Consider the following 11,955-nt stretch of genomic DNA (forward strand, 5'->3'; position numbering starts at 1 on the left):
TTGACGATGGAGTTTATTGGAGTATTTTCATTTTAAAGTGTTCCCGGTAGTGGAATAGTCTAATCACCCCTCCCCTTTCTCCAGATAGCTTGCTGCGTGCTGTGAACCTCGGAAAACAGATTAAAGTCTCAAGATGTTGGCATGTGTCAAACTGACCCAGAGGTGAGTCTAGTGAGTCTTCTGAATCTTCTTGATAGTTTGGCAGAGTTTGATCGTCACGTTAAGGGCACTAAGGTGCATAAAGCTAGCACCGTTAACTTGGGCGGGATCATAACATGATTTTGCACGTTTTGCAAAGACTGTGGCATTGGTAAACTTTAGAAATCTAAGAAACAAAGCGGATGGCAAGTAAATACCTGACCTGACCAGGTGTATATGGGTTGGTTTGGATAAATGGAAAATGTGCCTGATAGTGAGATGGTGAGGATAGAGACAGTGAAAAGGGATAACGTCACGATACAGTTCACAAGGTCACCATAGCTAATGGCACTGCAGCACTTTTGCTGTGATCTGCAAGGTGGCGTTTTTGTCACGTCAGTAGTGTTGATGCATGTTGGACACAAAACTGTGATGGGATAACAAGACGCGAGATAAACTTTTTCTAAACATTTACAGCAAGCCTACCTGCATGTAAGCTGTTGATCAATTGAGCAAGCAATAAGCTACACATGTTTTCAGTACCCACTAATCTTTCTCACCAAGTAACATTGTCCCGAACATCTCAGAATTCAACTGACCCTGCCAAAGTCAAATCTACCGAAAATGATTGATATTGTAATGCGGAAAGTTTGTAAATTCGGCGAAAAAGACTTGCACTCTATATAAACGTTCAAGGCAGGCGCATCTACTGCTATAGCTAAAATGACCCTGTCGAGAACTCCAAATCCTCGCAAACTACGATTTTAAACCCGGTTGGGTGACATCTGGCCGCTTTATGGTCGCAATTGGCAGTGTTTCTGTATCAACAGGACCTGAAATTGTGTTGCCGTGGCCGCATTGGACAGGTGGCCACAATAGAATGTTTCTTACTGCTTAGGTCAATGGGAAAAATCCAAGGGACTGACAAAAAGTGACCACAATGTCCAGGTGGCCTCTAATACAGGTTTGACTGTATACAAACTGGCAAGATGGCCTGATTAAACCTTGCTTATTATATAGCAGCCCGCCCAATGTGCAAGGAGGGGCCAGCAGATTCTAGAGTTTTTGTCACACAGATTACCTTAGGTTGTAAGAGTAGAAATTACATGTAATAATAACAGTCCAAATCAGAACATGTTTTATCAACATAAAGGAAAAGTATGCATGTGCAGAAAAAACATGTCAATGGCTTGCCATGTATTTATCTGATGTATCTGTTTGCCTAGCTTCATACCTATTGACGCTTAAAAAGTTCTGCTGGAAAGATTTGACCAGCACATGCCACCTGCCTACAATGCAAATCTAAGATTAGACATGCATTGTTGTGAGGCAAAACAAGAAAGGGAGGTCCCCATAGTTATCTTTACACATGATTGCTTATGATTCACAGTCATCATATGGACACGATTATTTGGGTCAGGGATGTTTACAAACAGACCGTGTATCTTTTTCAAATTTCTTTGTTCAAAAATAAGGTTCTCTTTTGCCGGAAAAGGGATTTTGCAAAGGAAGGGACTTCGATTTAAGGTGGGGCGAAACTCCCTTTTGTGGGCAAACTCCCTTCCTCTGATCAATTAGAGAAACTAGCAAACCAGCAAACATTTCTATGTATAGTAGGGCTCGAAATACCGGGTGCATGTGCACCCAGGTGCACCAAAAATTGGAGCTGTGCACCCAATTATTTTCTGTGGGTGCACAGGGTGCACCCAAATATTTTCTTACTACACATGTAGTAGGTTTATGTATGAAAAGATATCCAAGTATACATACTAGTTAGTATACATCATATTCTTGACATCTAACTGTTAGAAAGATAATAAAAATGTCTGTCAACTCATGGTACTTGTTTAAGAATTTGATAGCTTGTAACTAAGTTTTATCTATTAATTTTTTGGTGCACACAATTTTTTAAGCTGGGTGCACCAATGCACTTAATCCCAAAAATGAATTTCGAGCCCTGGTGTAGAGAAACTAGCAAAACTCTATGTATAGACATGTGTGACTATTGATACATTGACCTGTGAAATTGTGGTATTATACTAGTAATGATACCACCACATCAGTGGGACCGCGTGACACGATCGGGAGCGCGTTGGTCTCAGGCCCGAGAGGTCCCGGGTTCAAATCCGCTTGCCGTGTCACCGATCTTGTGCCCTTGGGAAAGGTACTTTACACGACTTTCCTCACCTAACTCAGGTGTAAATGAGTACATAGCTGCGGCTAGTGTCAGTGACAGGCCTTTGTGGTGGTGACAGGCCATAGGGGCATGTTCGGGCATGACGCACCCGCCATGACACACGAGTCAGGGGTAGGAGGAACCCTTTGCATCCTTGGTCGGAAGTCCTCCTAGGAGACGGAAACTCCAAATAATAAACCTGCATCTGCTGGGGCCGTCTTACGTGGCAAACAGTTCTGTCCCTGTAGGACTTAGTGCGCCAGTAGACGAGAGGGTGGAGAAGGGAGTGCACACCCCTCCTTCACCTTAAAAAGTCACGTGCAGGCCAGGCAGACTGGTCGTCTAAGCAACCTTGTCTGCCTACCATTGATCTTCGGACACGAAGAAACAGCCATCATCATACCGCCACATCCTATTGTATTGTTCATTTGACAAATGGGTCAAATTCCTTCAAACTTAGAGGTCAGTAGTTTAAGGCTCCTTAATTGGCTCTTGCAAAAATTTTTTTGTAAAAGTCCTTTAAAGGTCTACTACGCAACTATTTGCGCTCAAATTTGAAATATTCTAGAACTAAGAAATCTCAGATTTACTACTACTTTTGGATACTTTTTGACACTTTTGTGTCATTATTTCACGTTTGCAACGTAGAGAATAGCCTACAAACATTTCGTCCTACGCGCGATGTAACATGTTGTCCCCCCTAGTTAGGCACCGGTGAGAATTCAAAAAAGAATCAATCATCAACGGTTATTGGTCGGGAATCTCCGGTGAGTTCCGGGTGCGTGACGTCATGACTAGCTTGTGAAACAAAATGGCGGAGCCAGGCGGTAGTGAGGACGGCGCTAGTGCGCCGTTCAAAACACCGCATAAGAAGCGTAAGAAGCGTCCAGGACCAGCCAAACAGTTCACGGATTCCACCCAGAAACGGAAAAGGAACGAAAGAGGAGCAACACGTGTCCGCTTAGGCGAGGCGTATGCTGCATTTTTTGCCTACTGTAAATGGCGGTATATTACAAAGTGGTTTTGATAACAGTTTTCTTGGTGAGCACTCCTCGTGAAGTAATGTCTCATGACTTTGCTAACATGTCCACTGTATGACTACTGTGTTATACTTATACTATAGTGTTACTAGTACTGTATTACTTTTTACTAGTTTTGTTACTGCCCTGAACAATTGAGGTGTTGTTTTTGGTGTGTTCGTATGTGTGTGTGTGTGTTTGAATATTTGTATTCAGCATACTAGTATCTTTACTAGAACCTCTGGATGGGTAATGTCTAATGATGGTATTCAGTACGTAGGTGGGTCTTGGGAAGATAAAAAGGTCAAGGTCAATTCTGAGGCTTCTGCAAGCTTTCCTTGCAAAACCAGAGGCCACATTGCAACACCTCATTTCCTCCTCTTATTGGGTTGCTACACTGTACACTTACAACTTGACAGTGATTTACAGAAATCTTGAAAGTTAACAGTGTTTTATTTGCAGTGCCTCTCAATCTCATGACACTGTAACACTGTTCTTGTGCTACCGGAACAGTTTTGTTTTCAACATAAAAAACTCCTTTTCACTCCTACCCCTCAGCAAAATAGATAAAGAGTACATAGTATTCTATTTATGTCATACCCAGGTTGGAAAACACTGATTTGATTGCCAAACAACGGCGGACGCAGAGTGGGTTCTATTTAATCAATGGAAGACTGTGTTAGGACTAAGAAGCCGGCGTGGTACAGAAAATAAACACTCGATCTGGAACACCCGTATCAAACGTTATCGCGGCCCAGGTATGACATAAATAACATTATGTTATATCCGTCTGATCGTGACCTGTAGGGTTGCGTCCCACCCTGGTCTGCTGGCGGCAGCAGGAACACGACTGAAGCACACCCTGCCCAACCTGGCGTATGACTAAAACTAAAACTAAACCTAAACCTTCAGTAATATAGATAAAAGTAACATTATGTTATATCCATCTGATCGTGACCTGTAGGGTTGCGTCCCACCCTGGTCTGCTGGCGGCAGCAGGAACACGACTGAAGCACACCCTGCCCAACCTGGCGTATGACTAAAACTAAAACTAAACCTAAACCTTCAGTAATATAGATAAAAGTAACATTATGTTATATCCATCTGATCGTGACCTGTAGGGTTGCGTCCCACCCTGGTCTGCTAGCTGTGGCAGGAACACGACTGAAGCACACCCTGCCTGACCTGGCGTATGACTACGGAGCGCTGGAGCCCACCATCTCTGCAGAGATCATGCAGCTGCACCACTCCAAACATCACGCCACCTATGTCAACAACCTCAACGTGGCTGAGGAAAAACTTGCAGAGGCACAAGCTAAGGGTATGCAAATTAGACATTCATTTGTATGGTCTGTGAGTGTGAGAAAATGGTTTGATTCTGTCATCTTAAAAGTGACGAGAAAGTTTTTATATCTTAGGCCATCCCCCAGCTAAAATTCACTCAAGGACAGTTCAACAAGATCTGTTGTAACAGTTTTGAAATAAATGAAGAAGACTCAGTGTCATAAATTGGAGGTATGTGGTCATGGAACTCTACTTCCAACGACGACACTGTGCACCCCTGTTTACTTAAAATATAGTCCAAGTTGACATGGCAGTTTCTCTGGCCCAGCACTAAAGCTGTTATTTTAGTTGTTGATCTTGTTATTGTCTAAGGAGATGTAACAACAGTGATAGCCCTGGGCTAAGCGCTGAAGTTGTTATACGTTGTTGTTGTCATTGTTGTTGTTATTGTTGTTGTTCCAGGTGATGTAACAACAGAGATAGCTCTAGGCCCAGTGTTGAAGCCGTTGCTTATGTTGTTGTTGTTGTTGTTTTACCAGGTGATGTAACAACAGAGATAGCTCTAGGCCCAGTGTTGAAGCCGTTGCTGATGTTGTTGTTGTTGTTGTTGTTTTCCCAGGTGATGTAACAACAGAGATAGCCCTAGGCCCAGTGTTGAAGCTGTTGCTTATGTTGTTGTTGTTGTTTTCCCAGGTGATGTAACAACAGAGATAGCTCTAGGCCCAGTGTTAAAACTGTTGTTGATGTTGTTGTTGATGTTGTTCCGGGTGATGTAACAACAGAGATAGCTCTAGGCCCAGTGTTGAAGCTGTTGCTGATGTTGTTGTTGTTGTTGTTCCAGGTGATGTAACAACAGAGATAGCTCTAGGCCCAGTGTTGAAGCTGTTGCTGATGTTGTTGTTGTTGTTGTTGTTCCAGGTGATGTAACAACAGAGATAGCTCTAGGCCCAGTGTTGAAGCTGTTGCTGATGTTGTTGTTGTTGTTGTTGTTCCAGGTGATGTAACAACAGAGATAGCTCTAGGCCCAGTGTTGAAGCTGTTGCTGATGTTGTTGTTGTTGTTGTTGTTGTTGTTCCAGGTGATGTAACAACAGAGATAGCTCTAGGCCCAGTGTTGAAGCTGTTGCTGATGTTGTTGTTGTTGTTGATGTTGTTCCAGGTGATGTAACAACAGAGATAGCTCTAGGCCCAGTGTTGAAGCTGTTGCTGATGTTGTTGTTGTTGTTGATGTTGTTCCAGGTGATGTAACAACAGAGATAGCTCTAGGCCCAGTGTTGAAGCTGTTGCTGATGTTGTTGTTGTTGTTCCAGGTGATGTAACAACAGAGATAGCCCTAGGCCCAGCCCTGAAGTTTAACGGAGGAGGCCACCTGAACCACTCCATCTTCTGGACCAACCTGTCTCCTAACGGAGGAGGGGAGCCGCAGGGTAAGATACACAGATAATTCTTCAAAAATCTTATTTTTCAACCTCAATCATTCACTCACTGGCATTTTTTCTTTATTGGCTTTTGGACAGACGAGGACAATGTACACTCAAGTTAGTGACTTATTTTAACAGTTTCACATACAGACAGAAGGTAAAGGTAGTCTTTTACCCCCCAGACCGAAATCAGGTGCACATTTATTCACCTGAGTGACGTGAGGAAGGTGGTGCAAAGTGGCACAATGTTGGGGCACGGCGAGTATCAATGACTTTTAAAATGGTACGTGCTGCTTTCTCTGCTTAGCACTCAGCATTTGGGAAAGAGTATGGAAGTTGAACACACATCGATCACTACAAGTGAATTAGCCCCCTGCTGTAGCAATTGTACAAAGTTGTGTGGTCAAAGGCTACTGGAATGGAGATAGGCCCTGCCCTATACATCATCTGATGCAGGAATTTAAGTGTAGCATCTTATTATCTCCAGGAGAAGTCCTTGAGGCGATCAACCGTGACTTCGGCTCCTTCGAGAACCTGAAGAAGAAGATGTCAGCAGCTTCTGTGGCCGTGCAGGGGTCTGGATGGGGGTGGCTGGGATATGATAAAGAGAATAACAGACTGAGTATCGCTGCCTGTGCTAACCAGGATCCCCTCCAAGCAACCACAGGTAGGAAGTACTGTACATCTTGAAATTGCTGTGGTGTGTTTATTTTACTGGTGACTTCTTCACCAGAATTATTACTTCTATACTTAAGAATTGCTTCAACTGCAAAGTTCAAACACCATGAAAACTTCTCTCCTTCTACTGCAAAATGGAGAAGTCCCTACAAAAATTGATAAATTTACAGTATAGTGATATTCTAATCTCCAAGCAGATACAAGGATCCAGCTCATTTTCATTGTTTTAAGCCTGTCATTGCTGAATTGTTACTCACTCACTCACACTCACTCCCTGGTGAATTAACCAGATCTTTACATCTGCTTGGACATTAGAGAAGTTTTTTTTTTCCTTGGACTGTTTTTGTTTTCACTAATGAACTGGCAGAAATACAGACTACTAAATCTCTGCTAGATAAGTACCAACCCAGGCTTTGACAATTTTGTTTTTTTCGAGAACAATCAAAGTCTTAGACGTGATCAAGTACAATAGGACAGGGCGTTCTCACTAAATAGCTTTGATATAAACATTGCCTGAAGTTATATACACAAAGGTTATAGGTGTGACAAGTCGAAACAGGGCTCAAAATTTATTTGGGGGTGTACCTATAAAAATTGGGTGCACCACATAAAATAAAGTAGAATGTCAGAAAAAAAAAACTTATCAAAAACCTTACTGCTCCTCTTATGAGCTTGAATCTGAAATGGGAGCTCTATGACAAAAATTTCAATGATTCCAAATCCCAACTTCAAATTCTTATACAGTAGAAGCCGCTTGAATTTGCACGGCCTATTTGCCAGTGAATTTGGTGCTATTATCTGGCGGGTGCAATATACGAAGTTATCTAGCTGGACAGCACCGGTTTGGGATTTGGGGATTCCGTGCAGTTAATAGAAGTGTGTATTAATCCATTTTGCAATTAACTGGCTTCCACTTTATTAGGTATTATGACAAACATTTTGTTATCTTTCTAACGCTTATTTAGATGGGAAGTGTATGGTGCATACCTGTGTACTTTGATATCTTTACATTCGTAAACCAATGAAAATATTCGGGTGAACCCAAAGAAAAAATAATGGGTGCACATCTCCAATTTTGGGTGCACCAAGGTGCACATGTACCCAGTATTTTCAAGCCTTGCGTAACCAACTGCTACCTGTGACAGCAAAGCTGGTGTGTTACTCTGAAGGGCGATTATACTGGCTGTAGTATACAGAAAACTAACAAAGGCCATCAAATCTCTGAAACAATTAGATCTATGATTACACCACATTAACTGATTTAAGAATAGGTACATAGAATTTTAAACATACCCAGTGCAGTAACTTAAAACTGCTATTCCCATTATTAAAGGCAACCTAAGCAATATTAGAGCATCTAAAGTGGAAATATTCTGGATAAGGCAATCTGTATGAAACTGATATGAACTGCACTACATTCCCACATTTTCATCGTTTTTGCATACTTTGTGCAGTTACAAACGGCGCAGAAACAAGTCGCAAAGTAGACTTCACTGCATCCTCATGTCTCTGTGGCATTGAGTATTTGCACATTGAATGTTGGTATGGAATGGAAATTGCTTCATCTTATTACGTAGAAAAGTGCCCCCAAAATTGACTTTGATAATTGAAGTTCTACACCCCTGACTCGGGCTAATATTGCTCAGGTTGCATTTAAGAACTGTCTATTCCCATTAAGGTCCTCTTAAGGGACTTCTGCTATCTGACTTAACATCAGCAGTAACAACGGAGCACTACTGTCTCAAGATAATCACTGTCGCTGGTTTTACCTTAAGAGGACAAAGATATAACCACTTAGGCTGATAACTTAAAGATGTTTATCACATTTTTCTTCAGTAAAAAGTGGCATAGGTGTAGGATCAAGTGTTAACTAAGTAGGTGTTTGGTGCAGTAAGGTGCCAACTGTAAAAAAGCTTTTTGATACGGTTACCACAATCTTTTTGAGCTTTTGAGTATGGGGACTACCTCCAGAGGAGAGAAGCCCCAGTAATGTAATAATACAGAAACATCAGGTCGTCATCAGAAACGGCAGATAAATAGAATATGCATCTATGTGTGTGTTCCCTTGCAATTAGACTTTGGGCAAGAAATTGTAAATGCAGATGAAAGATTTATTGATTAAAACAAACTTTTTTGTGTAAAAAGAATGGCTGGAAACTCAGTAAAATAGTAGCCTACTCCGGAGGCCGGCAATCAGAAAACGCCAGCAATCAGCAACCAAGTACAAATAGAAATGGCCAGCAAAAGTGTATTATGAGCCAAAAAAGGCCCAGAAAGCCTGCTATGGAGGCTAGTAAAATAGTATGTTTTACAATATAAAGACACAAAAACCATATGATTGTTTTTTTCTCTCTTTGTAGTTGCATTTGTAACAAATTGTTAACTATTGTTAAGTTGATATAGCTTTGCGTATTTCACAGCTGCTGATTTCTATCAAATGTTATCCTGGCACTTTTCTAAAGTTTCATCAAAGATGCATGTGGATAACACATTTTTCAAAGACATAGACTCATTTTGCAAAGAAGTCCCTCAGATAGGTTGTTAAATGGAGGGCCCGTGTTTGAAGAGAGCCACACCTTGAGCACTTTAAAGAACCCACCGCACTTATGGAAAACACTTAGGGACCTTTCCTGTGTGAGTGGACCAAATACTGTAAATGTATTTAAGTTTGCGGGGATTTAATTTCGCGGTAGCGGGAAAAGGGACTTTTCGCTGTGGATTTAAGTTCGCGGTTACACCATAGACTGCAGTCTAATACAATAATAGAAAAATGTTCGCAGTGGTTTTAATTTCGCAGTGAAGTGGTCACTGCGAAAACCGCGAACATTAATCCACCGCGAACATTTCTGCATTTACAGTAAGTCTGTCCAGATATGCAGCTTGTACTGTTCAGTACAAACCTTAAGCTTGTTGTGTTACACCTTGAGGTGGTTAACTGGGTATGCAATGCAAACAAACAAAGTCCAACAACTACAATTGTTTTTGTTTTTGTTTTTCTTTAATCTTTTTATTTTGCACAAATACCAGAGCCTCTATCACAAACATTTGAAATACTATGATAGTACACTGCACACCTAATACTCTGTTATTTAGACTAGATAATAACAGTTATTATACTTCCTAGAAGGTTTAAAATACCTCCTCACCCAGGGAGAAAAAAGTAGTTATTATATTCTAAATTGCCTACATTGATTTAGAAACATTTCCTTCTCGGCTGTATTTCATGCTACATAACTGTACAATAAACTTGTTGTGGTAGATACGTAGACCCAAAGTGTTTTGTCTACCTGTTTATCGTATCACAGCAGGGAAATCATAACTACTGTATTACTCTTGTGGCATTGATGACAAAATGCAAATAGCACATAAGATTTGGCAATACCACCATGCATTCTCACAGATAGGAACACTAACCTAGGTCTTATTACTATAAGTTCAGTTATTTTCACAGCGATTTGATTTGGTTGGGAATGGAACGGACTGGTCTTTTTAAGTTGACTATTGAAATAATCCTGTGAAATAAAAATGTGTATTATCCATAGTCATGCAGTCATGATTTTACAGTAACTTAAGAGGCACTATGAATAATAACAAAACTCAAACCACTACGAATATTACAAGTAACAGTAACACAGGGTGACCTATCGCCTTTGTCATTTTTGTATTTAGGAATATCAGGTCGATGGACGGTAGTTTCAAATTGCTCTATTCTCAAAATATTGTAGTCTAAAAGCACAAGTTGTTGACTTGATATTTCTCTTTTTAAAAACAATGGATATAGGTCACCCAGTAGGTAAAGGTGAACTAGTGTCACGTGCTGCTTTTTTTAAATTCTAATGTTCTGTGTGTTATTAATAACAATTATAAAGATATGTTGAATTTCCCATGCCTAGGCAGAAATCAAAATTAATGGCACCTCCTACTGTCACCCCCAGGTCTCATCCCCCTCCTTGGCATAGATGTCTGGGAGCACGCGTACTACTTACAGTACAAGAACGTCCGGCCAGACTACGTCAACGCCATCTGGAATGTTGTTAGCTGGGAGAACATCAACGAGAGGTTTCTTGCCGCTAAGAAATGAGCAGTCAAGTCCACTTCGCCTATACATGTATTAGGTACTGATTATAGCTTTGGAAGTCTTGTGGTAACAGATACAAATGCTAACGCTACTTCACCTTTATCCGTGGGGTGACGTTTATCCATTGTCTTTAAAATCAGCACATTTAGGAGTATTAAGTCTGCTGACAGTGGTTTCAAATTTGCAATATTTTCAAAATGTTCCGATTTGAAATTTAAACCACCGTCCGTCGATTTCATCTCCCTAAATACGTTTTCTTACAAACAACGAGTATCGGTTACCCTCGGATAAAGGTGAACCAGTGTTATATGTGTGAAACGGCATTACATAATTTCACTTGTTGTGTCGCATAGTGTACTTGTAATCTGCACACACAAATATTGAATAGAAGCAAAACTGTCAAATTCAAAGCAATGCCTTTAACAGTAAGTAACAGCAACAGAAAGTTGGTCTTTTCAAATTTGATGCAAGAGAATATGAGTTATGGTATTGATAATTCTTCGAGAATTTACTGTAATATTGCATCACGCTGCATTGAATTTAGAATTTGGCTGTGATTGATGAGGTTCTATCTTGTTTACGAGACGACAATCTTTTTGTTTATTTTTGTTTACACGACTGCTGTGGTCTAAACTTGTCTCTGTGTGACAATTCGAAATGAAGTACAATATAGATGATCTAAAAACAACATGATGTTGTCATTCATCATTTCATACACATTGTACAATTCATTAATACATTATTTGTGTTTGTTTGTTTGGTTGTTTGTTTGGTTGTTTGTTTGGTTGTTTGTTTGGTTGTTTGTTTGGTTGTTTGTTTGGTTGTTTGTTTGGTTGGTTGGTTGGTTGGTTGGTTGGTTGGTTGGTTGGTTGGTTGGTTGGTTGGTTGGTTGGTTGGTTGGTAGCTAGATAACTGTTTTGCTAGCTGGATGAATGGTTAGCTACATATGGCTTGTTTGGTTCATGTCTGGTTGGTGAGTTGACTACTTTGTTGTGTGCTATGGATTTGCTGGTTGGGTAGCTAAGATGATTGGTTTGCTACATCATCTTAATAGCTGGATGGTTGATTGGCTACTGTAACAGTTGTTATTTGGTTCAAGTCTGGTTGGTGAGTTGACTAGTTTGTTGTGTGCTATGGATTTGCTGGTTGGGTAGCTAAGATG

General features: G+C 40.7%; 1 protein-coding gene across 1 annotated transcript; it reads left to right on the forward strand.

Moving 5' to 3' along the window:
- The first annotated feature begins 23 nt into the window (after positions 1 to 23).
- On the forward strand, positions 24 to 11,481 carry LOC118423328 (superoxide dismutase [Mn], mitochondrial-like). Its single transcript, XM_035831452.1, has 5 exons — positions 24 to 162; positions 4,455 to 4,654; positions 5,927 to 6,043; positions 6,525 to 6,704; positions 10,651 to 11,481. Exons 1-5 carry the CDS (start codon positions 134 to 136, stop codon positions 10,794 to 10,796), a joined length of 672 nt encoding a protein of 223 aa, XP_035687345.1. The 5' UTR covers positions 24 to 133; the 3' UTR covers positions 10,797 to 11,481.
- Positions 11,482 to 11,955: the final 474 nt, after the last annotated feature.

The sequence above is a fragment of the Branchiostoma floridae genome, chromosome 9 (genome assembly GCF_000003815.2).
Source record: "Branchiostoma floridae strain S238N-H82 chromosome 9, Bfl_VNyyK, whole genome shotgun sequence".
NCBI lineage: Eukaryota > Metazoa > Chordata > Leptocardii > Amphioxiformes > Branchiostomatidae > Branchiostoma > Branchiostoma floridae.

Bases quoted from the DNA above. Each gene is read 5' to 3' on its own strand.
- LOC118423328 (XM_035831452.1), top strand. From the start codon at position 134: ATGTTGGCATGTGTCAAACTGACCCAGAG. The intron at 163-4,454 runs GTGAGTCTAGTG...CGTGACCTGTAG, and splicing joins TGTGTCAAACTGACCCAGAG to GGTTGCGTCCCACCCTGGTC. The intron at 6,044-6,524 runs GTAAGATACACA...TATTATCTCCAG, and splicing joins CGGAGGAGGGGAGCCGCAGG to GAGAAGTCCTTGAGGCGATC.